The sequence below is a fragment of the Lynx canadensis genome, chromosome B4, assembly GCF_007474595.2.
Source record: "Lynx canadensis isolate LIC74 chromosome B4, mLynCan4.pri.v2, whole genome shotgun sequence".
NCBI lineage: Eukaryota > Metazoa > Chordata > Mammalia > Carnivora > Felidae > Lynx > Lynx canadensis.
In genome coordinates, this window is record NC_044309.1 from 72602273 (window position 1) to 72629103 (window position 26831).

At 37.0% G+C, this 26831-nt stretch overlaps 1 protein-coding gene and 1 long non-coding RNA gene across 2 annotated transcripts in view; one reads left to right on the forward strand and one right to left on the reverse strand.

Moving 5' to 3' along the window:
- The window catches only part of LOC115518851, a 40325-nt gene extending 15957 nt beyond the window's left edge, over window positions 1–24368 (reverse strand). The window contains exon 1 of the long non-coding RNA XR_003970334.1: window positions 23912–24368. This is a non-coding gene — a long non-coding RNA (uncharacterized LOC115518851). The remainder of the gene's footprint in view (window positions 1–23911) is intronic.
- The window catches only part of ARID2 (AT-rich interaction domain 2), a 169441-nt gene that overhangs the window by 133052 nt on the left and 9558 nt on the right, over window positions 1–26831 (forward strand). The window contains 4 exon segments of the mRNA XM_030322394.1: window positions 18938–19076; window positions 19170–19255; window positions 21001–21124; window positions 21212–21303. Coding sequence (XP_030178254.1) covers window positions 18938–19076; window positions 19170–19255; window positions 21001–21124; window positions 21212–21303 — 441 coding nt within the window.

Here is a 26831-nt window from a genome sequence, read left to right on the forward strand (position 1 = left end):
CATTATTTTTTAAATTATATTTGCTATTCATAATTTTTATGATATACTACAGACATTGTACTTTGCTGTAAACTTCATATACGTATTTGATATGGGATTATAGCTATCGCTGTAGCATATGGATTATTAATAGCATGCACAATTTCTTTGGACAGTGTTTATCAAACTTTAAATCTCAACCCAGTAGTAGTGTCATGAAATCATTTTGGCAGGTCTCTACTGGTAGGTTTTTGATTGATTGTTTGTTTTTCCAATGAAAAGAAAATTAGATGTATCGGATTCCATCATGTCGGTAAAGGTAATTATTGTATTTAATATAGGCATGTGTGTACTAGATTATAGTGTAAAATCTGTTTGTCAGAATGTTGCTTAAAAGTCAGTGCTTTAGTTTGTCTCTGATTATTTCTTTGATTAATTTAAGTTGACCATCTTGTTTTATGTTGTAAGTTAATTTGAAACTTTCTTCACCACTGTCAGTTGTATTCTTTATTTTTTTTTTAGATTTCGTTTTTGTCTTAACAGGCAAATGGTAGCTGATAGAGTAGGTAGTCAGCTAATCCTGTTTGTTGACTAAAAAGTTTGAGAATAGCTGTTTCTGATGAAGCACTTACAGTATTTCAAGAAGAAAAAGTGCTGAAAAGGTTAATGAGCCTAAATGCATAGCACAATTTCCCATCTGCTAGTAGGATCGGTGTTACAAAATTTGATATGTGCCTCCTCTTTGGAAGTCTTTTTTGAATAAGACTCAACAAGGCTTCTTAGAGCTAGTCATTTGTTAAAGCCATTTTTAGATGCTACAATCCTGATTCCATTTGATTCTGCAAATATTTATTGAGTACCCTGTAGGAGAGTGTATGTGCTAGGAGTTAGAAATAAAAAAGATTATTCTCAGCCTTTAAAGAAGCACATCCAAAAAACAAATTTACAGTATAAACATGTAAAGAGCTGTAAAAAGATGGTTTCATAGTGTTACTGGCTGCATAGCAAAAAGTTCATGTAATGCTGGAATGGTTAACGAAAGTTTCACTACAGACATTACTTTTGAATTGGGTCTTGAAGAATGTGTAGGAGTTTGTATGCCCAAGGACCTATGAGAAGCTTAGGATAGCAAAGGCATTAGGGCACGAAGACAGTAATGACATTTATTATTCAGATTTAGGGTTTTTGTTTTTTTTAAATCTTTTCTTTAGTTTTCTTTCTTTTTTGTTTTTCCAATTTTTTATATAAATTCTAGTTAGTTAACATACAGTGCAGTATTGGTTTCCAGAGTAGAATTCAGTGATTGATCACTTATATACAACACCCAGGGCTCATCATAACAGGTGCTCTCCTTAGTACCCATCAGCCATCTAGCCTATCTCCCACCCACATCCCTCCATCAACCCTCAGTTTATTCTCTGTTAAGAGTCTCTTATGGTTTTTTTTCTGTTTCTCCTCTTCTTTTTCCCCCTTCCCATATGTTCATCTGTTTTGTTTCTTAAAATCTACGTATGAGTGAAATCATATGGGATTTGCCTTATTTCGCTTTGTATATAGTACATTCTGGTTCCACCCACATCATTGCAAATAGCAAGATTTCATTCTTTTTGATGGTTTAGTAATGTTTCATTGTATGTATATACCACGTCTTCTTTAGCCATTCATCAGTCAATGGACATTTGAGCTCTCTCCATAGTTTGACTATTGTTGATAATATTGCTGTAAACATTGAGGTGCGTGTACCGCTTTGAATCTGTATTTTTGTAACCTTTGGATAAATACCTAGTAGTACAGTTGCTGGATCATTTGGTAGTTCTAATTTTTTTACACTTTTTTAATGTTTATTTATTTATGAGAGAGAGAGAGAGAGGTAGCAGAGGAGGGCCAGAGAGAGAGAGGGACAGAGGATCTGAAGCAGGCTCGCACTGACAGCGGAGAGCCTGATGCAGGGCTCAAGCTCACAAACCATGAGATCATGATCTGAGCCAAAGTTGGACAATTAACCGACTCAGCCACCCAAGTGCCTGTATTTTTAATTTTTTGAGGAACCTCCATGCTATTCTTCAGAGTGGCTGCGCCAGTTTTCATTCTCCCCACAGTGCAAGAGGGTTCCCCTTTCTCTGCCTCTGCCAATTTCTGTTGTTTTTTGTGTTCTTTATTTTAGCCACTCTGACAGGTGTGAGGTGATATCTCATTGTGGTTTTGATTTGTATCTTCCTGATGATGAGTGATGTTGAATATCTTTTCATGTGTCTGTTGGTCATCTAGATGTCTTCTTTGAAAAAGTGTCTATTCATGTCTTCTGCCCATTTCTTCACTGGATTATTTGTTTTTTGGGTGTTGAGTTTGATAAGTTTTGTATAGATTTTGGATACTAACCCTTTATCTGATATGTCATTTGCAAATATCTTTTCCCATTCCATAGTCTGCCTTTTAGTTTTGTTGATTATTTCCTTTGCTGTACAGAAGCTTTTCATTTTGAAGAAGTCCCAGTAGTTTATTTTTGCTTTTGTTTCCTTTCCTTCTGGCAACGTGCTCAGTAAGAAGTTGCTATGGCCAGGGTCAAAGAGATTGCTGCCTATGTTCCCCTGTAGGATTTTGATGGTTTCCTGTCTCACATTTAGGTCTTTCACCCATTTGAATTTATTTTTATATATGGTGTAAGAAAGTGGTCCAGTTTGGGGCGCCTGGGTGGCTCAGTCGGTTAAGCGTCCAACTTCGGCTCAGGTCATGATCTCGCGATCCGTGAGTTCGAGCCCCACCTCGGGCTCTGTGCTGACAGCTCAGAGCCTGGAGCTGTTTCAGATTCTGTGTCTCCCTCTCTCTCTGACCCTCCCCCTGTTCATGCTCTGTCTCTCTCTGTCTCAAAAATAAATAAACGTTAAAAAAAATTTTTTTTAATAAAAAAAAAAAGTCCAGTTTTATTCTTCTGCGTGTTGCTGTCCATTTTCCCAAAACCATTCATTGAAGAGGCTGTATTTTTTTCCACTGGATATTCTTTCCTGCTTTGTCAAAGATTAGTTGACTGTATAGTTGTGGGTCCATTTCTGGATTTTCTTTTCTGCTCCATTGATCTGTTTCTCTGTTTTTGTACCATTACCATGCTGTCTTAATGACTACAGCTTTATAATATAGCTTGAAATCCAGAAATCGTGATGCCTCCACTTCTGCTTTTTTTTTTCAAGGTTGCTTTGGCTATTTGGGGTCTTTTCTGATTCCATACAAATTTTAGAATTGTTTGTTCTAGCTTTGTGAAAAATGCTGGTGTTATTTTGATAGGGATTATATTGAATATGTAGATTGTTTTGGGTAGCATCCACATTTTAACAATATTTGTTCTTCCTTTCCATGATCATGGAATATTTTTCCATTTTGTGTCTTACCCAGCTTCTTTCATACGTGTTCTCTAGGTTTCAGAGTACAGATCTTTTACCTCTTTGGTTAAGTTTATTCCTAGGTATCTTATGGTTTCTGGTGCAGTTGTAAATGGGATCGATTCCTTGATTTCTCTTTCTGCTGCTGCTTTATTGGTGTATAGAAATGCAACAGATTTCTGTATGTGGATTTGATATCCTGTGACTTTGCTGAATTCATGTATTGGTTCTAGTAATTTTTTTGGTGGAGTCTTTTCGGTTTTCTACAAAGAGTATCATGTCGTCTGCAAATAGTGAAAGTTTGACTTCTTCCTTGCCAATATGGATGCCTTTTATTTCTTTTTGTTGTTTGATTGCTGAAGCCAGGACTTCCACTACTATGTTGAACAGTAGTGGCGAGAATGTACATCATTGTCCTGTTCCTCACCTTAGGGGAAAAGCTCTGTTTTTCCCCATTGAGAATGATAGGCTCTAGCTGTGGATCTTTCATATATGGCTTTTATGATGTTGAGGTATATACCTTCTATCCCTACTTTGTTGAGGATTTTTATCAAGAATGGATGGTGTATTTTATAAAATGGTTTTTCTGCATCTACTGAGAGGATCATATGGTTCTTATCCTTTCTTTAATTAACGTGGTGTATCACACTGATAGATTTATGGATATTGAACCAGCCCTGCATCCCAGGAATAAACCCCACTTGATCATGGTGAATAATTCTTTTAATGTACTGTTGGATTCAATTTGCTAGTATCTTGTTGAGATTTTGCATCCATGTTCATCAGGGATATTAGCCTGTAATTCTCCTTTTTACTGGGGTCACTGTCTGGTTCTGGAATCAAGGTAGTGCTGGCCTCATAGAATGAATTTGGAAGTTTTCCTTTCTGTTTCTATTTTTTGGAACAGTTTGAGAAGAATAGATTTTAACTCTTCTTTATAAATGTCTGGTAGAATACCCCTGTGAAACCATCTGGCCCTGGACTTTTGTTTGTTGGGAGAGTTTTTGATTACGGTTTCAATTTCTTTGCTGGTTATTGGTCTGTTCAAATTTTCTGTTTTTTCCTGTTTCAGTTTTGGTAGTTGGTATGTTTCTAGGAATTTATCCATTTCTTCCAGGTTTCCCAGTTTGTTGACATATAATTTTTCATAATATTTCTTATAATTATTTGTATTTCAGTTGTGGTGGTTGTGATCTCTTCCCTTCATTCATGATTTTATTTATTTGGGTACTTTGACTTTTCTTTTTGATAAGTCTGGCTTGGGACTTACCAATTTTATTCTTTCAAAGAACCAGCTCTTAGTTTCCTTGATCTGTTTTACTGGGGTTTTTTTTTTGTTTGTTTCTGTATTGTTTATTTCTGCTTTAGTCTTTATTATTTCCCTTCTTCTGCTGGCATTAAGCTTTATTTGCTTTTCTAGCTCCTTTAGGTGTAAGGTTAGGGTGTGTATATGAGACCTTTCTTGCTTCTTGAGATGGACCCGTATTGCAATATACTTCCCTCTTGAGACTGCCTTTGCTATATCCCAAAGGTTTTGGACTGTCGTGTTTTCATTTTCATTTGCTTCTATGTACTTTTTTATTTCCTCGTTAATTTCCTGGTTAACCCATTCATTCTTTAGTAAGATGTTCTTTAACCCCCAAGTATTTGTGGTCTTTCCAAATGTTTTCTTGGGGTTGACTTCAACCTTCATAGCACTGTGGTCTGAAAATATGTATGATATGATCTCAGTCTTTTTGTACTTCTTGAGGGCTGATTGGTGACCCAGTGTGTGATCTGTTTTGGAGAATGTTCCATGTGCACTTGAGAAGAATGTGTATTCTGCTGCTTTAGGATGGAAAGTTCTGTTAAGTCTGTGCCATCCACTGTGTCATTCAGAGCCATTGTTTCCTTGTTGATTTTCTGCTTAGATGATTTGTCCATTGTTGTAAATGGGGTGTTAAAGTCCCCTACTATTACTGTATAATTGTCAGTGAGTTTCTTTATGTTTGTTATTAATTGATTTATATATTTGGGTGCTGCCATGTTGGGGGCATAAATATTCACAGTTGTTAGATCTTCTTGATGGTTAGATTCCTTAATTATGATATAATCCCCCTCTTCATCTCTTGGTACAGTCTTTGTTTTAAAATGTAGTTTGTCCCAGGGTGCCTGGGTGGCTCAGTCGGTTAAGCATCCAACTTCAGCTCAGGTCATGATCTCCTGGTTTGTGGGTTCGAGCCCTGAATCAGGCTCAGAACCTGGAGATTGCTTCGGATTCTCTGTCTCCCTCTCTCTCCGTCCCTCCCCTGCTCCCAGTTTGTCTCTCACTCTCTCAAAAATAATCATTAAAAAATTTAAAAATAGGGGCGCCTGGGTGGCTCAGTCGGTTGAGCATCCGACTTCAGCTCGGGTCATGATCTCACAGTCCGTGAGTTCAAGCCCTGCATCAGGCCCTGTGCTGATAGCTTGCAGCCTGGAGCCTGCTTCTGATTCTGTGTCTCCCTTTCTCTCTGGCCCTCCCCCGCTCATGCTCTGTCTCTCTCACTCTCAAAAATGAATAAACGTTAAAAAAAAACTTTTTTTTTAAATAAATAAAATAAAATCTAGTTTGTCTGATAGAAGCGTGACTATTCTGGCTTTCTTTTGGCATCCATTACCATGATAAGTGGTTCTCCATCCCCTTACTTTTAATCTGCAGATATCTTAATGTCTATAATGAGTCTTATGTAGACAGCATATAGACGGATCTTGGTTTGTTTTTGTTTTTTTATCCATTCTGATACTCTATGTTTTTTGATTGGAGTATTTAGTCCATTTACATTCAGAGTGATTATTGAAAGACAAGAAGTCAGTGCCATTGTGTTACCTATAGAGTTGGTGTTTCTGGTGATGTTCTCTGATCCTTTCTAGTCTTTGTCACTTTTGGTCTTCCCCACCCCCACCAACTCAGAGTCCCCCTTAATACTTCTTGCAGTGTTGGTTTAGTGGTCACGAACTCCTTTAGTTTTTGTTTGTCTGGGAAGGTCTTTATCTCTCCTTCTATTCTGAATGACAGCTTTGCTGTATAGAGTATTCTTAGCTGCATATTTTTCCCATTCAGCATATTGAATATATCCTGCCACTCCTTTCTGGCCTGCCAAGTTTCTGTGGACATATCTGCTGCAAACGTGATCTGTCATCTGTTGTAGGTTTAAGGATTTTTTTTTATCCCTTGCTGCTCTCAGGTTTCTTTCCTTGTTCATATAATTTGTGAGTTTGACTGTGATATGCCTTGGTGATGGCTGGCTTTTGGTTAATTTAATGGGAGTTCTCTGTGCTTCTTGGATTTTGATGTCTGTGTCCTTCCCCAGATTCAGGAAGTTTTCAGAGCTATAATTTGTTTGACTAAAACTTTTGCCCCTTTTTCCCTCTCTTCCCCTTCTGGGACTCCTATGTTATGAATGTTAATTCTGTTTTCAGAAGTCACTGAGTTCTGTAAGTCAGCCTTTATGATTCATTACCTGTGTTTTGCTCTTCTTTTCAGCTTAATTATTTTCCATAATTTTATCTATATTTATATCACTGATTTGTTCCTCTGCTTTGTCCATCCTCACAGTTGTGGCATCCATTCAGGTTTGCATCTCGGTTGTAGCAATTTAAAATTTGGCCTGAGTAGATTTTAGCTCTTTTATGTCTGCAGTAAGGGATTCTCTAGTGTCTTCTATGCTTTTTTTCAAGCCCAGCTAGAATCCTTATAATTGTTGTTTTAACAACATAGTTCAAACATCTTACTTACATCTGTACTGATTTGGCCATCATTTCTTCCTGTTCTTTCTTTGGGGGTGAATTCCTCCATCTTGTCATTTTGGACAAAAACAAAAATAATAATAAAATTAAAATTAAAAGTTTTTTAAAAAAATCAAATAAAGGAAGCTAGATCCTATGTGTTTTTGGTCTGCTTGTTAATGGGAGCTTGATCAAAGAAAGAAAAAAGGAGAGAAAAAGATAAAAAAACTAAAAGTTAAAAAAAAATAAAAACTTTGCTCTTTCTGTATCCAAGGGCAAAAACAAACAAAAAAACCCAAATGAAGCTGGATGCAGTTTTCCCTAAAGCTGAAACTTGCAGCAGTCTGTGATCAGTAGACTTAAGAGCACAGAAGGGATTTGTGCTCGTCTTCACAGGGAAGGATTTCTGCTCTCATTCTCAAGTGAACTTGCCCTAGTGGAAATGTGCCTGGAGGGCACAGTGGGTGGGACTTTGTGCTTGTACAGCTCTCTTTGCCACTTGGTGCCACTGTTTAGCTCCCTGAGTTCAATCGTTTCTGATGGGCTAATGGTAAAAATGGCTTCACCCAATTCTCTAGCCCTTCCAGTGGGAAGTTCAAGCCCTCACAGATGTGTGATCAGTCACTCCTCCATTGTCCCCAACAACTCTCAGCTCCCCACCTTCAGTCTGTCAGAGCTGAAGGTGGCCTGCCAGGTGGCACCACCCTCCTGGGTTTTATCTCAGGAGCTGCTGTGTTTCAAAACCCCACACTTCAGAGACCCCTACAGCTGGGACCCACTGTGATCTGTGGGAGGGTCTCAACCACATTGTGGCTGCTATCTGGGTGCCCCAGAAAACATTCACCTGACCACGCAGCAGCAGCAGCAGCAGCTCAGAGTTTATGATAAATCCCAACACAACGCTGGCGCCAGGTTTTGCTGCCCTCAACCAGTGTCTTTCTTCCTATACTGGTGAACAGGACAGGTCTGTGGCCCCTGTCGGAGTATAGGGCCCCTGTGGAGGTAGAGGGCTGTATGGCCTCTACCAAGTGCACCCCAAGTAGGGGAACAACTTCTCCGCATGCGACCCGGGGGATCTTCAGACTGTGCTGCCCACCCGCTGCTGGGGCTCTGCCACTTTTCCTCACCAGAGCACTGCCAAGTGCTGACCTCTGAAGCTTCAGACTATGTACCTCGCTGTTCATAAAAACTGGCAGTGTGGTTTTGTGAAACAGTTTTCTTGTGCAGTCCCCTACACTTGTTTTCATTCTTTGTAGCTGCTTTCAGGGGCAGTGCTTTTCTTGCGCAAACCCAGTGCACTGCTCTCTCTCCCTTGTTTCTCCTCCCTGCAAAAAGGGCTTCCTCCCTTCTGCTGTACCACATCTCTTCACCATTTCACCTCTGTGCTCTGTACCTGCCACGTTCTCTCCCTCAAATTATGCAGACTGTTCTCTTAATCTTCAGATCAATTTCCTAAGTTTTCAAAATGATTTGATGTTGATCTAGCTGTGTTCGAGGGAAGAGACAAGCCCAGAGTCCCCTTATTATTGCACCGTCTTAACTCCTTCTCTCAGATTTAGTTTTAATACCAAGTGCAAAAATACATGTCATTGCCATTGTCCACGAAGTGTCTGTATTCTAATTTCTTTTATAACATACCAAAATTTTAACAAAGAATCTTTTTTTCCATCAGATTTTACTTAAAATTTTTTTCTTTCACTGATACATTATTGTGAAGTGCTCCATATATAAATTTGAAATCACTGATCATGTGTTCTTTTTCTTTCATGGAATTAAAAATGACTTTAGGTATACATTTAACCTGTTTGTACTTCTGTGGTACAACCATATTTTACATGGTCATTTTGTATTTCTAATTCTTCTTTACTTCATATAATATAGACTTTTTTCATCAGCCACTCTTCAACACCACATTTCAGTAATTGCTTTTTTAATCTGAATTTATCTCCTAAAAACTGAGGATCCTACTTTTTATAAATAATCTACACTCCTGCAGAAAAATAACAATCCCTTCGATATTATGAGTTCTTCAAATATCCAGTCTGTGTTTGCATTTCTCCACTTGTGTTTTCTTAAATTTGAATGAGAAACTAAGATGCAAACATTGTTTTTAGTGAAGTCTTTGAAGTATCTTTTAATCTATATGTTACCCCTTCATCTCTGTTAATTTTTTTCCTTGTAAGTTTTTGTTGATAAACACAAGTTTTTTGTCCTTTAAGAATGTCACAATCTGGATTTTACTGGTGTTGTTTAGCTAACGTGTTACTTCTGACTCTGTAGTTGGTAGTTAGGTCCAGATATTTTATGAGATTCTGGTTTAAGTTTTATGAAGAGCATTTTGTACTTTTATCAGGAGATATGTAATATCTTGTTGTCTTGTTTTGTGATGTAAACAGCCATTGAGGATCATTATCTAGATCCATTATTTCATTAACAGTTGTAAAATGTAAGAGTCCCTTCTTATCAATTCTTTGATTTCTCTGAGGAATACTAAGTACCTAGAGAAAAATCTAGATATGTTACTTATGTCTTATTTACCAATTTTCAAAATATTGTGTTGTTTACCTACACTCCTGAAAAGTGTACCATGAGGTTTGGATTTTGTTTTTTGTTTTTAGTATTCTTATAAATGAACTTATGATTTAAAAACATTTGAAGTGTTTTTAGTCCATTTCAGTTACTATTTTTTTTTTTTTTTTTTTTTTTTTTTTTTTTTTTAGTGTTTATTTGTTTATTTTCACAGAAACAGAGATGAGGGGAGGAGAGTGAGCAGGGGAGGGGCAGAGAGAGAAGGGAAGAGAGAGAATCCCAAGCAGGCTCTGCACTGTTAGCATGGAACCCCATGCAGGGCTTGATCTCATAAACTATGAGATCGTGACCTGAGCCGAAATCAAGAGTCAGATACTTAACCGACTGAGCCACTCAGGTACCCCTCTTGCATTTACTATTTCTTGATGCTCAAATTGTCCCATCTTTGACCAGTAAAGGGCTTTCAAGCTGGTTCCCAGTTTCTTTGGTTGTGATCTTAATATAAGTCTTTGCTGGTTTCCTTGCTTTCTTTTAGATGTCATGTTCCAGGCTTATCTTATACATTTCCTACCACACATGGAATCAGATTTCTCCAAGGAGGTCTGGTGTCTTTTAATGGGAAATGGTATTTAGTCTAGGCTCCAGGAAGTATCCATTGCTTTCATTGTTCTCAACTTTTTAGTGGACAGACTAGAAAGACTAATGGTTTTTATTTCATGCTTAGATCTTCTCAACTCTTAGGTCACATAATCCATATTTTGTTCCCTTCCAGTACTTTACTTTTTTTTAACTTTTTTTTAATTTTTTTTTTTTTACATTTATTTATTTTTGAGAAACAGAGTGAGACAAAGCATGAGCGGGGGAGGGGCAGAGAGAGAAGGAGACACAGAATCTGAAGCAGGCTCCAGGCTCTGAGCAAGCGGTCAGCACAGAGCCTGATGCGGGGCTTGAACCCACAAACTGTGAGATCGTGACCTGAGCCGAAGTCGGACGTTCAACCGACTGAGCCACCCAGGTGCCCCTAATTTTTTTTAACTTTTTGATCCATCTGTAACTTAGTTTCATGCATAAAGTGAAGTGTGAATCTAGCTTTATGTCAGGGTGGTGAAATTATTCTGTATAATACTGTAATGATGAATATGTGGCATAATGCATTGTCAAAATCCACACAACTGTATAGCGTAAAGACTGAATCTTAACGTAACCTATGGATTTTAGCTAATAATAAACTGCAGTTTTAGGTTTATAGAAAAGTTAAGCAGATAGTGCAGAGTCCCCATGTATTCCCTCTTCCCTGCACAGTTTCCCCTAGTGTTAACATCTTATATATGTTATGATTGATGAGTAATATTTATACATTATTAGCTAAAATCCATAGTTTTTATATTAGATTCACTCTTTGTGCTATACAGTTGTGTGGATTTTGACAGTGCATAATATCACACATTCATCTTTACAGTATTATACAGAATAGTCACCACCCTGAAAATGCTTTGTTTGTTTAATCTGCTCACCTCTCTTTACTGCCTCCCCTCCCTGCCCCTGCCTCATGCAACTACTGATTTTCTTACTCTCTCTACAGTAAAGTGGGGGTAATTTTACCTTTATCAAAGAGACATAGAAATCAAATAAGACAATGTTTTTGAATAGAGCTAATACAGAGTAAGTAATGAGCAAACAGAATTTCAGTAGGGAGGTACTTTATGCTCTAGGTAGCTTTGTCAAGAACAGTGTGAAGTGATAAACTGCCATATCTTTCAAGGAATCCAGGGGAATATCCATTGTCAAATTCATTTGTATGCTTTATTTGTCTTGTTAAAAACATGCAAATACACACACATTTTTATTTTTATTCATTTTTATTATTTTTATGTTTATGTTTTTATTTTATTTCATTTTTATTTTTTTATTTTATCTCCAAGCTTATGTTTGGTTGATTAAATGTAACATAATTATTGAAATGCCTAAATTGTGCATATCCACTTCCATACTATTTTCACATGCTACTTGAAATTTTAGTGAAAGACCTTATTTAAACAAGGTCTCTGAGAGTGTATTTTGTGCTTTGCCATGTAAAATATGTGACTGCTTCACAGACCAGTAGGTTAGTAGGAGCTGGTGCTAGAGGATCAAAGAGCAAAAACAACGGGGCGCCTGGGTGACGCAGTCGGTTAAGCGTCCGACTTCAGCCAGGTCACGATCTCGCGGTCCGTGAGTTCGAGCCCCGCGTCAGGCTCTGGGCTGATGGCTCAGAGCCTGGAGCCTGTTTCCTATTCTGTGTCTCCCTCTCTCTCTGCCCCTCCCCCGTTCATGCTCTATCTCTCTCTGTCCCAAAAATAAATAAACGTTGAAAAAAAAAAAAAGAGCAAAAACAAGTCCTTTCCTCTATTGTTTATTATTATTAGAAGGAAAGGAGATAGGGACAAAGACAATTGCTTTTGGTTATCTTCCATCTGAACTTCCTTCCTATGTTTGAGATATTTCCCATAATTTGAGTCCTACTAGAAGGCAGGACCTCTCTCTCTCTACAAAAGCCAAAAAAAGAAAAAAGAAAAGAAAGAAAGGAAAAGGCCAAATACTTGCTTTCTCCTGCATTACCTTTGGCATTTAGGCCAATCAGTCAGTTGTTCTCACCTGTGGCTTTGAATCTGGACTGGCTGTGGCAGAGGTGGAGGGTGCTGTAGCGACCACAGCATTTAGAAATTTTCCAAGAACACCCATGCTGGCTTGGGGCTGTCCAGTTTGCACTTGTAATTTTTAGTCCTCTATTAAGGCAATAAATTAGATTCTTTTAATAATAAAGTCAGTTGTCTTTTTTTGTTTTTCCATTTTGAACTTTTACAACTGGATATATAATAAAATTGGTAAGTCTCCCAAGCATCATTGTTGGTTTGGGTTTTTTTCCCCAAATTTTAGCAGCTTGTTACCAAATCTCATTTGAATATAAAATAATGTATACCTTTGGTATTTCTTTGGCCATAGAGTATTATCTGTGTATAACAGATGTCAAAGGTTGAAGTAAAAGTTAATTGTTTTATAATTAACAATATAACTTTTTTAAAAACTGTTCTTGCAGTGTAGATTTTTTGATGTATAGTACTATCATTTATGTGCATTTATTAACATTTAAATGCACATCTTACTTTTAAACTAGAATTTTCCTATTAAAAATATACATATCCCATATGTTTCAAGTCAAATTAAATGTTTTTCCAGCCGGAGGGCTATTAAGAGGGACATGGAATCCTTTTTGGTCATTAAAAACAGCCTGCCAAGAACTTGAGCAACTAAGAAAACTTTAAATGAAAATATCTCAACTAAAGTGCTATCTTCAGCCCTTTTATTTATGTTTTAAAAACAAAGGAAACAATCTTAGCTCTGTTGTTTGTTTCTAAATTGTTCTTTTAAATATGGTAAATTATTAAAATATCATGTGTATTAAGTATAATTAATATATATAACCTGAAAAGATTGTAGGCTTTTAAATAATAAAATCTTTAAGGTAGTAGAAAAAATATGCTTTATTTATTTCATTTACTTATGTGTTTATGATGCCTAAGAAGTTGATTAATGGTAGGAAATGTGATAGTAATAATCATTGTATAAATAACACCAATAAAGTAATGGTTGGCTTTATTTTCAGGTGAAAAGTGTTTTAGCCTTTTTGTTTTTTAATGTTTTATTTATTTTTGAGAGAGAGAGAGAGGCAGACAGAATCTGAAGCAGGTTCCAGGCTCTGAGCTGCCAGCACAGAGCCTGACTGAAAGTGTTTTAGCCTGAAGCTGCTGCTTAGGGTAGCTGGAATCAGGAAACTTGGACCTACTAAGTGCCTTATGCAAAATTTGTTCAGCTGAAACAAACAGCTAAAAGAAAAAGGAATTTGGTGAAGGGGGTTTAAATGAAGGAATAAAAATGAATCCTGAGCTTCAACTGCAGTTATTTATGTAAAGCAGGGAACTAGCCATTATATACTGTATTGATGATGTAATTGAAAATAATATGTATCTTTGAAAAATGGCCAGTGACGGTGAAAAAAATTGTCAGATGTAGTTACAGTAATAAATGTGTTAAATATTAATTAAATTGAGCATTGCTTTGCCAGATACTGTAAATTGAGTTCCTATCTTTTGTGAAAGTAATGAGGTCAAAGGGAAAATGTTTCTGTTGTTTTAGTTGGAATAGCGTATATATTGTTACACTTAAGTATAGGGTTAATGGGGCACCTGGATGGCCTAGTTGGTTAAGCGTCCGACTCTTGATTGTGGCTCAGGTCGTGATCTTCCAGTTGTGAGATAGAGCCCTGTGTGGGGCTCCACACTAAGCTGTCTCTCTCTGCCCCTTCCCCACTCACGTGCGTGCTCTCTCTCTCAAAATAAATAAATAAACTTTTTTTAAAAAGGTGTAGGGTTCAGTAGAAAGGAAAAGATAGAAGATGCAAAAGAGGAGGTAGTTTATGAAGGAATATAACAGATTCCAATATATAGGTGAAGGAATTAACTTTGGAAATAGTCGCTACTTCTGGCCAAGATCCAAGGGAAGGGGGAAGTGGGAGTAATGACAGAAAATTTAATATAGAGAAGAAGTTAAGGCAGTTCTCCTAGAATAAACTTAAATTATTTCAGTAATTTGCCCTTTTTTTCAGACATATAACAATAAGGTAATACCCCTGAATTCACAGACTTACAGTATGCAGGGGAAGACAAACTCTGAAATAATCAGGTTGAAGTTTAGTGTTTAACAAAAGGTGAAAGGTTTGGAGCAGTTTCTGTGGGGAATGTTTTCAGGAGCAGAAATCATTAAAGTGAGTCGTAAGTAATGATGACAGTCACTTACTAGTTGGGAGCATTAACTTGGAGGTGGACTAAACTTTATGGGGCAAGGCTTGGCAGTTTTGGAATAGTTGTGGACAAGGTCTCAGGGTAGGAGGTGAGTCATGGGCAAGGTGAAAAGACAAGAGTCACTGGTGCCATCACTGACTGCTGTGACTACTTCAAGTGATCATGATAATAGCTCTCACTTATTGTTGGCCTAATATTTGCCAAATGACTTTACGTGGATCATCAGATTTAAGCCTCATGACCACCCTGAAAGGAAGATTACCAGTAAGTAGAATGCGTTTCAGAAATGTTGCTTGCCCAGTGCTTCCACGTGGTTGTGCACATCACGGGGCCAGGGGGAGGGGAGTGCCATTCACATTGCACGTGTCAGATAATAGTAAAATGTCTTAGTGAAAAGCATTCTTTGAATTCATATAAATACACCATATAGCCATACTGTGACAGCAGTACATAAAATTTTCCAAGTAACAGTCCCAGCTTCGTGTAAAAACACACATGGAGGAGGGTGTAAGCTTAAAGGAAATATGCCAAAATATTAGCAGTCTGGGTAATTAAGTCACGGGGAATTTTTATTTTTGTTTGGATACTCTTCGATTTCTCTGGCTTCTTTAAATGAACATGTTTTTTTTATTTTGGGTGGCAGGGGTAGGTTATTGATGGAAAGGTAGTAGTAAGGAAAATTGTTCTAGACACGCTAGTAAGCAGTAGTGGCATCCCACCTTTATCTTCTCCCCTACCCCATTCCAGAAAAATCCATAAGATTCGGAAAATTCAGTATCTGTTTTACACTGAAGTTACATTTAAGCTTTAGAAATCCAGATATTCCATTTACGAGCATATTTGGAAAACTTAACTCCTTTCCGCCCTTACATGATCACTGCAGCCAACTCCATTCATAGTTATACTAGAACTTCACCTTGTACCATTATCAGTGAGTGGTTTGTATGACTGGAGTAGTCGCATAAATAGAAAATAGACTGAGGGGAAAGGTAGTAGATAAGAGGGAAATAATAGACTCTGTGCTGGGCAGGGAAAGTGATGAACACTTGAAACTCCCTGTAATCTTAAAACTGTATATATACACAGTTTTATATAGTTAGTAATTTAAGTTGGTTTCAAGAAGCACTAACTTTATCCCTTTTGCTGGTGACTGGTAAATTCATCAATTTTGTGTATTGTAAAAATTTAATGTACTACAGAATAGTTTCAATACAGGTATCATTTTGACTAGTGACTAGTAACAGTACATTTGGATTTGGGTGTATGTGTGTGTGCACATGCGCTTGCACAAACACCTTTACTTTTCCATTAATAATTTATAATATTTAGGTAAAATCTTAAAAACACAATAAGAAATGCCTCCTGGTGACAATCATTAGATCTCCAGTCATATTGTGAGTACTAAAAATTAAAAGAACTTCCAAAAGTGAAAATGTACTTATTAACTTTAGTTTCACAATAAGCTCTTCTTTTTTGTTATATCCCATGACTAATTTTATAACTAGAAGTTTGTATCTTTTGTTCCCTTCACCATTTTGCCCACCCATCATCCCCCACCCCTGACAACCACCAGTCTGTTCTCCTTGTCTATGAGCTTAGTTGGGTTTTTTTAAGATACCATGTATAAGTGAGATCATACAGTATTTGGCTGTCTCTGACTTATTTCACTTGATCTAATACCCTCTAGGTCCATCCATGTTGTCGCAGATGGCAAGATTTTGTTCTTTTTCATGGCAGAGTAATATTTCATTGCATATATGTACACCACCACCTTTTTTATCCATTCATCTGTCAGTGGACACTTAGGTTGCTTCCATGTCTTGGCTTTTATAAATAATACTGCAATGAATATAGGGATGTGTATATCTTTCCTAATTAGTGTTTTCATTTTCTTCAGATAAATACCCAGAAGTAGGACTACTGGATCATATGGTCATTATATTTTTAATTTGTTGAGGAACCTTCATACTGTTTTCCATAATGGCTGCACCATTTTGCATTCCTACCAACAGTGCATGAACATTCCCTTTTCTCTGCACCATCACCAACACTTGTCAATGTTTTGTATTTTTTTTTTCTTACCTTATACTAGACATTCTGACAGGCCTGTGAGGTGAAATCTCATTGTGGTTTTGATTTGCACTTCCATAACAATTAGTGGTGTTGAGCCCCTTTTGTGTACCTGTTGGCCATCCATTTATCTTCTCTGGAAAAATATTTATTCAGATCCTCTACCAGTTTTTTTAAATTATTATTTGAGAGAGAGAGAGAGAGAGAGAGCGCACCTGCCAAGCAGGGAAAGAGCAGAGGGAGAGAGAGAATGAATCTTAAGTAGGCTCCAAGCTCAGCACAGAGCCCGATGCAGGGCTCAATCCATGACCCTGGGATCATTGACCTGAGCTGAAATCAGGAGTCAGACACTCAGCCAACTGAGCCACCCAGGTGCCCCAAGATCCTATACCAGTTTTTAATTGGGTTATTTTTCACTATTGAGTTGCATGAGTTCTTCATATATTTTAGATATTAATCCCCTATTAGATATATGATTTGCACATACTTTCACCCATTAAATAAGTTGCCTTTCCTTTGTTGTGCAGAAGCTTTTAGTTTGATGTAGTCCCACTTACTAAGTTTTGCTTTTTGTTGCCTTTGCTGTCAGTATCAAATCCAAAAAAATCATTGCCAAGACTGATATCAAAGAGCTTACCACCTATGTTTTCTCCTAGGAGTTTTATAGTTTCAGGTCTTACATTCAAGTCTTTGATCCATTTTGAGTTAATTTTTTTTTTTTTTTTTTTTTTTTTTTTTGGGACAGAGAGAGACAGAGCATGAACGGGGGAGGGGCAGAGAGAGAGGGAGACACAGAGTCGGAAACAGGCTCCAGGCTCTGAGCCATCAGCCCAGAGCCCGACGCGGGGCTCGAACTCCCGGACCGCGAGATCGTGACCTGGCTGAAGTCGGACGCTTAACCGACTGCGCCACCCAGGCGCCCCTTTTTTTGAGTTAATTTTTGTGTGTGGTGTAAGATAGTGGTTCAGTTTCATTCTTTTGCATGTGGCTGTCCAGTTTTCCGAAAACCATTTATTGAAGAGACAGTCCTTTCCCCCATTGTATATCCTTGGCTCTTTTGTCATAAATTAATTAGCCATATATGTATGGGTTTACTTCTGGTCTCTTTATTTTGTTCCATTGATCTGTGTGTCTGTTTTTATGCCAATACCATACTGTTTTCATTACTGTAGCTTTATAATATAGTTTTAAGTCAGAGAGTGTGATGCCTCCAGTTTTGTTGTTCTTTCTCAAGATTCTTTAGCTATTCTGAATCTTTTGTGTTTCCATATAAATTTTAAGATTGTTCTATTTCTGCAGGAAATGTCATTGGAATTTTGATAGGATTGCATTCAATTTGTAGATTGCTTTGGGTAGTATGGACATTTTAACAATATTAATTTTTCTAAGCCATTACAGCTTCACAATAAACTTTGGGAACATATTCATATAAATGAATATGAATGATATGATGATTTTTGACATTGTCTTTTATAATTCAATATTTAATTACTCTTAATTCAAATTTATTTATTTTAAAATGTCTGTCATCTCCTGAAGGATTACTGATTTGAAATATTGTATAAATACTGCACATTAAAAACCAGTTTATATATAGACATACTTTTATGACATGCGTAAAAAATCAAGTCTTGAGACAGCTCTGCCATAAACTTTAAAGATATTCATTATGCAGATATTTGAGTTACTAATTAGCAATAGAAGGCTTTTATGTATTCTTTGCTGTCTGGATTCCAGTATTCTCTTTTCATTGCCATGTATTCTAATTAGTAAAGGAAAATAGTATCTGACTTTCTTCAGGTTTGTGTCCTTGGCCACTTACCCACTCAGACATTTGTATTGTTAAGCCCCCAGATATGTGAGTGAGTATAATGTTGGAGAAATGAGAGATGGACAAACAAAATGTGAATTCAACTAAAAAGCCAGACTTAACAAAATTTGTAGCATTTACATTGTTAGAACTAATATGCTGGAGTTTATTATATGTAATACGAAATCTAGTAAATGCTTAAACAGTTTCTAAAGGTATAACAGAGTATGGTATTTGTTTGTAAAATAATTTCTCTGTTTTGTTTTTAAAGTGATACTTTTTTTAAAGAGATTCTTAGCTGACTTGCATTGAAGGTAGGGATTTGCAAATGAGGCCTATTAAACTTAAAACAAATTACCAAAAGTCTTCAGTATAGTTGAATGATTTGATTTAGAAATGTAAACAGCAACATTTTCAAAATCGTTTAAAAATGCTCTTTGAAATGAACTGAATGTGAGATTTGCCTATACTATTTTGTTTAGTATTGCTGTATATTGATCTTGGGCTTTTGTATTAGTAGAGCAAGTTTTCTAATTTACAAAAGATGTATCCAAATGTCAGAAAATTTCTACCAATTTTATTTTTTGTAGGTGGTTTCAGACACCCTCACAGGTTTTCTACCATGCAGCAACTGAACATGGAGGAAAAGATGTATATCCAGGGCAATGTCTTTGGGAAGGTTGTGAGCCTTTTCAGCGACAGAGGTTTTCTTTTATTACCCACTTACAGGTATACTTTCTTCCTAATACTATTTGGTCAGTAACTCCTCTGGTTTATTAAAGATCTTGATGCGTATCCTTTTACTTCCTCTTTCTCAAAAAGGATAAGCACTGTTCAAAAGATGCCCTGCTTGCAGGATTAAAACAAGATGAACCAGGACAAGCAGGAAGTCAAAAATCTTCTACCAAGTAAGGACCATGAGTTTACTTCCTCTTGTACATGCAAAAGGAAAAAGCAGGAGAACTAGGCAAAACAGAGTAACAATGAAAGACAACCTTATGCATTAGGAGACCAGAAACCTAGGTTCTAGGTTGAGCTCTGCCGTGACCCAGCCCTGGACCCTGTCCCAATTGCTTAAATTCTCTAAACATCACTTTTCATATTGGCTAGACTGCATGCTCTGTTAATAATTTGTAACTGTAATGTTTTGATTCGAATTTGTAGACAAGTCATGAGAAGTAGTGACAGGTGATAGTTGAGAAATGCTTTGTAAACTGGAAATGTATGTATGGTTCTTTGTCCTTTGAGAAAATAGTTGAATATATATTTGATAATGGCAAAGAGATTTCTTCTTACAACTTCTTCTCTCAGGGGAGACCAGGGTGTCATGTGAAGATTGTATGTAAGAGTATACATATCACACTTACTATATGGTTGTTATTCATTTACCTGTTATTTCATGAACACATACTTGTAATGCATGTGGTCAAGTTCTAGTTGGTTATAGATCCCCATAAGATCCTTATTAAATTTACATAGTATTTATCTCCTATTCTGTTTCTAACTGAGTCCTTTAGTTATAGATTCTGTAACCTAAATCATATGTTTAACTTTCAAAAATGTGAAGATAAGGGGCATCTGGATGGCTCAGTTGGTTAAGTACCCGACTCTTGATTTCAGCTCAGTTCATGATTTTGCAGTTCATGAGATTGAGCCCCACTTCGGGCTCTGCGCTGACAGTGCAGAGCCTGCTTGGGATTCTCTCTCCCTCTCTCTCTGCCCTTGCCCTGCTCTCTCTCACTGGCCCTCTGTCTCTCTTTCAAAAAATTAATTAATTAAAAAAAAAGTAGAAGTGCCAGAAATAGACCCATACTACAGATGTGAATGAAACCTGAAGCACAGAGGGGCAAACTGAAATTTTCAAAGTCGCACATATAGTTACAGGGTCAGAAATAGACGGGGTTTCCTCATGTGAGAGTCCATTGTTCTTTCCACCATTGCCTCACAAGAATGCAACAGATAGTGATGCAATTTTTCTGCTTGGCCAAGGAAATCTAGCATAATTTGAATCTTTTATGTAAAACCTATCTCTGCAGTCCCTCCATTCTCTATCTTTCATAAAGGACAGTAGAAATAAATCGAAAGGATTGATTGAAATAATCAGATAATGATGAAACAAAGTACTAGTGTGAAAACGTGGTGTTTAGCGTAATTCCTTTTACTACCATAAGGTTCTCTTTTCCTGGATGACCTATACCTGTACCAACACATTCTTAGGTGATATCATTGTACTCTTAAGTACTGTTTAGCAAAAATAACTTGCAACTCAAATTGTAGACTATTTTCTTTTCTGTTAAAATCTTCAAATTACATTCAAAATCTGAACTCCATAGCTCTGATACTGTGTTGTATTGATTTTGATTGCTTGTTTACCAGCACAGTAACTTTAAAGATGGACTACACTAGAACATCTGTTGTTAGCTTTAAAATTGATAGATTGGAAAATAAAAGACTGGAAACCTCACCCTGATACTAAGAGCCCCTTTGCCTCGCCTGACACAAAGTAAACAAAGTTAACCCTGGGCCATTGGAGCGTGTGTTTATCTGGTATCTGGTTTCAAAGTAACCACCTGAGGGGGTTGGCAGGTTGGTCATCCTTGTCAGTCTGTCTGCAGCATCATGTTAACAATCTCTGTCTCTCTCCTCAATGTAGGCAGCCTGCTGTAGGGGGCACAAGCTCAACTCCTAGAGCACAAAAGGCCATTGTGAATCATCCCAGTGCTGCCCTTATGGCCCTTAGGAGAGGATCAAGAAACCTTGTCTTTCGAGATTTTACAGTAAGCAAACCTTGAAAGCCTTATCTGTAAAGGTGTGAGCACTGTATGATTTAGATCTTTATTCTTTTCTTTTCCTTTCTTTTTAAGGATGAAAAAGAGGGACCAATAACTAAACACATCCGACTAACAGCTGCCTTAATATTAAAAAATATTGGTAAATATTCAGAATGTGGTCGCAGGTGAGTAATCTGTTTTCTACAGCCAAAGTGAATTTAGATTATTTTACTTCTACATGTGAGTTAATAAAACTAGATAACTGTGTTTTATTCGTTGTTTTTCTCTTCAACTTTGTGAATATGTCCAAAAGCTTATGCCAACATCAGACCAACATGATTTCGAAAGCCAAAAATGTAGGCGCACCTGGGTGGCTCAGTTAGTCGAGCATCCAACCCTTGATTTCAGCTTGGGTCATGATCTTGGGGTTTGTGGGTTCAAGCCCCACATCTGACTCTGCACTGGCAGTATGGAGTCTACTTGGGATTCTCTGTCTCTCCCTCTCTCTGCCCCTCCCCCACTCACGCTATCTCTCTCTCTCTCTCTCTCTCTCTTTCTCTCTCTCTCAAAATAAATAAATAAACTTTAAAAATAGATACATAAAAGCCAAAAAAAGTAGACGTTGAAACAACCAGAAGGTGTTCTTTTAATTTGTTTTATTAAGTTAATCTTTCTGGCCATAGAATTTAGAGCAAAAAGTAGATTTACTAAAGGGAAACCTTAGGAGTTTATTTGGGGGGTGAGGGGAGTCACTTGGAAAGTGAATGTGTGTCATTTGAATCCAGTGGAATTAGAATGGAATTTAGTTCGGTAATTGACATTTTAATGAAGCCATCAAAGTTTAAAACTTACTTTCTTATGAACTTAAGCAAGAGGAAACTCAGGATTTTATAGATCTGTAGAAACTAGAATCAATAATTCTAAGAGAGCAAATGTGGAATGTTCTGTTGATGACTTTTGGACTTTGTCTCCCTTGAAGCTTGTCTGTAATTTTCTAGAATTCCTTCTGTGTTTTCAACTGACTCAGGCTCTTTTCTTGAGAAGTTGTCCTCTGAGGCATCCTGACTTCTAGTTAGGGACTTTTTCTCTGAGTTTCTCTCCTCTTAAATACTATTAGTCCTATCTCCTAAATATATCCTGAATCTACCTTAGTTCTCCCCACTCCCTGCATTTTGACCTTGCTTTGGTCCTTTTATATTTCTTGCAGTAACCATCCAACTGGATTTTCCCAACATAAAAACAGTGGTATCAATTAGAAAAGAAAAAGCAATGAATTTGAGTATATCAAACTTCAGTAAATTAAAGATGAAAACACTTAAAACTAAAGTTTAAAAAACAGTATTTGCAATGCCAGAGTTACTATGTTTTAGTGTATACAGTGTTCTCACAGATGAATGAGAAGAATTCTTAACATTCAAAAAGAAAAATAAGCAGTTTTTCACAAAAAAAGAAATATGAAGGGTAGTAACCATATAAGAACACCAGCATCTTCTTCATTTGTGACATGGTTTCTTCTCCTTTTCTTACTGTATTTCCCTCTCCCTCTGTAGTCCATAGCCTGTATTTCAGTTCCAGCCTAACTAAGCCATGTGCAGATTCCTAATCGTGCTAGACGCTTTCACGTTGCACTTTGGTACCTTTTGTTCCAATACTTACCCTGTGGTGGTCTGTTGATTATCTGGAAACCCTTCATGATTCAGTTCAGGTAGCAGCTTTTGTGTGCTGCCTCCTGTGCCATGTTCCCATGCCCCATAGCGTTTGTTCTTCTCTGTTCTTTTAACCTGTCTGTCTCGTAATATTTAATCTTGTGTTGTAAATAGTTTTTGTATGGCTTTTTTCACCTACTGACCTATGTGTAGACATTCTCTGATTAATCTTTGTAGCCTGAACACCTGGCACAGTACTTAACATGTGTAGATAATTTCTAATTTCTATTCGTCCTTAAGATTCAACTCAGGGGTTACCTCTTCCCTTCCTGACATCTTCCTCACTAGCCCACCTCTGACATCCCTCATGTCCACCTCACACATTGTGTTTTACCACCCTAGATGGTGAGATCTTTGAAAGCAGGGATTGAATATTGATTTTTCATTTCTGTGTCCTCCGTGCCTACCGTAGTGTTTGGAATGTAATAGCAATTCGATAAGTATTTGATTGATAGACACATGGAAGGAAAGAAGTCTCACAAATTCATTCTTTTCTGGAGTTCTAGAGATCTAGAATTTGTGTAGATAATTCGAATTCTAAAAGTAAATTATATGGGGTGCCTGGGTGGTCCAGTTGGTTAAGCATTGACTCTTGATTTCAGCTCAGGTCATGATCTCACGGTTCATGGGTTTAAGCCCCATGTCAGGCTCTGCACCGACAACACGGAGTCTCCTTGGGATTCTCTCTCCCTCCCTCCCTCCTTCCCTCTTTCTGTCTTTCCCTTCCTCCCTCTCTCTCTTTCTCTCTCTGCCTCGCTCCCTCTCTCTCTCTCTCCCTCTCTTTCTCTCTCTGCCCCTTCCCTGCTCTCTTCAAATAAATAAACTTCAAAATAAATAAAAGTAAGTTTTACAACTTAGCATTTTACCTCATTCAGATTGCACATTCTTAGGCTTATAGCAGAGCCACTTTGGCTAGATCTAATATAATTATTGAGCCAAAGTTTTCATTTTGCTGTTTTTGTTTTGTTGTTGATAGTGTCGTTTTCTATGTAACTCTGAACTTTCCAAACATCTTCTGACATCTTCAGTTACTATGATCTTAGAATAGCAGAACCGAAAGAATTAAAACAATCCATTAAATTCTTACCGTTCACCCTCCCAGTCCAGGTTGAACTGCAGAACCTCACTCAGACATCTCCAGATGTAGATTTTGGCTTAGCAAGAATACTTTCAGAATCTGGCAACCTATATATGTGAAAAAGAGAGTATAGGAAATCAGCTGCAAAAGATTATTCTCTGTTGAGATTTCCCATCTCTGGTTGAATAAGTAACAGGGTATGATTTTTTTTTTAGACTAAAACCAACTCTGCAATAAGAAAATTGCAGGTTGATAGGAAGATATGTGGAAATTTACCTTCAGTCTTGTACAGTATACTGAACAGTATGAAATGTCAACGTTTTTAAATTTGAAGTGCAGAATCTAGTTGTTGGAATAATGTAAAATGTTTAAATGCAGTTTATCTCCATTCTGATTAATTTTGAGCTCTGGAGTATTGCAATATATATCTCTTCCTTTTGATTCATATACCTTTATCAATAGAATATGTGGGTCTTATTTAATAATCAAATGGTACTTTTCTATATGCTAATAATGAAGTGAAAAAAGAGAATAATTCCATTTACAATATATCAGTCAAATAAAATACTTAGGAATCATGTTAACCAAGGAGGTGGAAGACTTGTGCACTGAAAACTAGAAAACATGGCTGAAAGAAATTAAAGCAGACATAAATAGAAAGATATTCTGTGTTCATGGATTGGAAGACTTAATATAGTTAAGACGTCCGTACTACCCACAGCGATCCGCACGTTCAGTAAAATCCCTATCAAAATCCCAATGATATTTTTTTTTACAGAAATAGGAAAATCCATTCTAACCTTCATAGGTGATCTCATGGAACCCTGAATAGTCACAGCTATCTTGAAACAGAACAAAGTTGGAGGACCCACAGTGTCTGATTTCAGAATTTACAACAAAGCTACAGTAATCCAAACAATGTATTATTGGCATAAAGAGAGACATAATAATCAATCAGTGGAAGAATAGAGCCCAGACATAAGTCCTGGCATATATGGTCAAATGATTTGCATTAGGGTGCCAGTTCTCCATTCAAGGAGAAAAAGACAGATGGAGCTGGGAAAACTGGATATTCACATGCAAAAGAACAAAGTTGAACCCTTACCTAACACCACATATAGAAATTAACTCAAAATGGATCAAAGATCTAGAAATAAGAGCTAAAACTGTAAAACTCTTAAAACATCTGAGGAAACTTCATGACATTGGATTTGGCAGTAATTTGTTGGATATGACACCAGGGATGTAGGCAACAAAATGAAAAATAAATTGAACTTTATCAAAATTAGAAACTTAAGCACCAGTGGACATTATTAACAGAATAACAGAATGGCAGAAAGTAATTGCAAATTACATATATGATAAAACAGTTAAAATCTAGAATATATAAGAAACTCCTAAAACTCCACAACATAAAACAATCTGATTTTAAAAATGGGCAGGGGCACCTGGGTGGCTCAGTCAGTTAAGCATCCAACTGTTGATTTCAGCTCAGGTCATAATCTCAGGGTTTGTTAGTTCAAGTCCCACATAAAATCCCTACTTGGGATTCTCTTTCTCTCCCCCCCCCCCACCCTTCCCCCACTCATGTGCACCCTTTCTCCCTCCCTCTCTTTCTGAAAATAAACTTAGCGAAAAAAAAAATACAATAAAATAACAAAATAAAAATGGTCAAAGGACTTGAATAGACATTTCACCAGAGAAGATAAACAAATGGCCAGTAAGCACATGGAAAGATGCTCAACATTATTGATTGTTAGAAAAGCACAAATCAAAACCACAGTGAGAGCCACTTCACAGTTATTAGGATGGTTATTATTTAGGGGCTCAGTAGGTTGAGTGTCTGACTCTTGATTTCGGCTCAGGTCATGATCCTGGGATCATGGGATCAAGCCCCGTGTGGGGCTCCATCCTAACTATGGAGCCTGCTTAAGATTCTCTCGCTTTCCCTCTTCCCCTCTCCTGAGCTATGCTCTCTCTCGCTCTCTCTGTCTCTCTAAAAAAAAAGAAAAAGAAAAAGAAAACAAGTGTTGTCATAGATGTGGAGAAATTGGAACCCCTGTGCATTGCTGATAGAAATATAAAATGGTACAGCCACTGTGGAAACAGTATTTTGGTTCTTCTAAAAATTAAATATAGGTTTGCTATTTGATCCGGCAATTCCACTTCTGGGTATATACACAAAAGAAAGTAGGGAATTGAAACAACTACAAAGGAATTTGGGGGGAAATGGGGAGTGACTGCTAATGGGTATTAGGTTTCTTTTTGGAAGGATGAAAATATTCTAAAACCATGGTGATGGTAGACAATTCTGTGAATATTCTAAAAAACCACCGAATCGTACACTTAACTGGGTGATTTGTATGGTATATGAATTATATCAGAAAAGCTATAAAGATTAATTTAAAAAATTAAATGGTAATATAAAGCTTATAATGGAATATAGTAGTCCTCTACTTATCTCCTACCAACCTTCAACAGGGAGCTTTCAACAGTTTGAACTAATTTTTCTGGTACTTTCCTCCATATTTCTAAATAATATTCTTATGTTACTATTTCATAATTTACCTGTTTTACACATTAACTGTTGATATTCTTTCTAAAGAATTGAATACTCTTAAAACCTCTCTTTCCCCTGCTTTTCCTTTGCTCATAACATTGTTACATCACAGTTTTCGGTTAAATCTTAAATCAGATATTGTCAGATTGTTTGATGCTCATCCAAGTGCTACTGTTATTAAAGTTTTCTTTCTTTCTATTTCTGGGGTTAATGATTGTCTTGCTTTTTGTTTAGTTTTTTATGGACCTAATGGTGATTTCTCTATATATTACAATTATTTCTCAAGCCCATATATAAGCTATCCAGATGCCCAAACACAGTTGTTAAACCTCTCTCACCTTTACATTTTTTCCCCTGCAGTCTAGAGAG